Source organism: Acanthisitta chloris, unplaced genomic scaffold (genome assembly GCF_000695815.1).
Source record: "Acanthisitta chloris isolate BGI_N310 unplaced genomic scaffold, ASM69581v1 scaffold200, whole genome shotgun sequence".
Classification (NCBI taxonomy): domain Eukaryota; kingdom Metazoa; phylum Chordata; class Aves; order Passeriformes; family Acanthisittidae; genus Acanthisitta; species Acanthisitta chloris.
Window position 1 is genome coordinate 7,830 of NW_008651961.1, and position 888 is coordinate 8,717.

General features: G+C 63.1%; 1 protein-coding gene across 1 annotated transcript in view; it reads right to left on the minus strand.

The window, feature by feature from the left end:
• ARHGAP23 (Rho GTPase activating protein 23) overlaps nt 1–282 on the minus strand; it is a gene marked incomplete at both ends in the record, with an annotated part of 8,105 nt that extends 7,823 nt beyond the window's left edge. Inside the window, 1 exon segment of the mRNA XM_009075102.1 lies at nt 122–282. Coding sequence (XP_009073350.1) covers nt 122–282 — 161 coding nt within the window.
• Nucleotides 283–888: the final 606 nt, after the last annotated feature.

Sequence of the window (888 nt, forward strand, 5' to 3'; positions counted from 1 at the left end):
TGCCTGTGGTGGGGAGGGGGACAAAGCACAGGCTGCTCAGCCCAGGGGCACAGGGCAGAGCTCCAGGATGGGGGGGCTGCTCCCTTCCATGGCCCCCAGGATGGTTCTCCCCCACCCAGCACTTACTGCAGTCCTGGGAGTAGTGCCGGGACAGGGCAAAGGCAAAGGTGGGTGACGAGGGGCTGGTGGCAACAGCAGGTGCTGAGTTCATGGCGCTGGAGACCACCGAGGAGGCAGGGACGTGCTTGGCCTTCAGGTCGATGCTGGGGCTGGTGGGTTCATCTGTGAGGGGGGTGGGCAGTGTTGTAGGGGAGGTTGAGGAAAACCCTGGGGGTACTGTCTGGCAGGCGGTGGGTTTGGAGGTGTCTGGGGTGGCCTAGGGGACATGCTGCCACCCCCAGCAAAGCCAGCAGCTGCTGGTGCACCTGGAGCCTCACCTACAGCAACTCTGCACCTCTCCATCCTCACCCCAATCCCTCCCTCCCCATCCCACCCCAGGAGCCAGCACAGGGCAGGCTGTGGTGAGGGATGGTGCAGAGCTGTGGCTCCCCCAGACCCATTTGGGTCCTGGGCAGGGAGGTCTCAGGGGAAACAGGCACAGGTCATGCTGGACACATCCTTGTCCCCAGCTCAGAGCAGGACAGGAGCATGCAGGGCTCCAGTTCACACCAGTAAGGGGCTGGGCAGGACATGCAGAACAACAGAGGGAGGGATGAGGGTGCTCAAACCCTGGCACCCCATCACCAACCCTAATCCTGCCCCGGAACAGCAAGTCCAGAGGGGTATGGGACACAGTGGGGTGCAGAGGAGTGTGGGACACAGTGGGGTGCAGAGGGCTATGAGACACTGGGGTACTGGGCATCAAGGATGCTGCTGGCACAGCCTCTT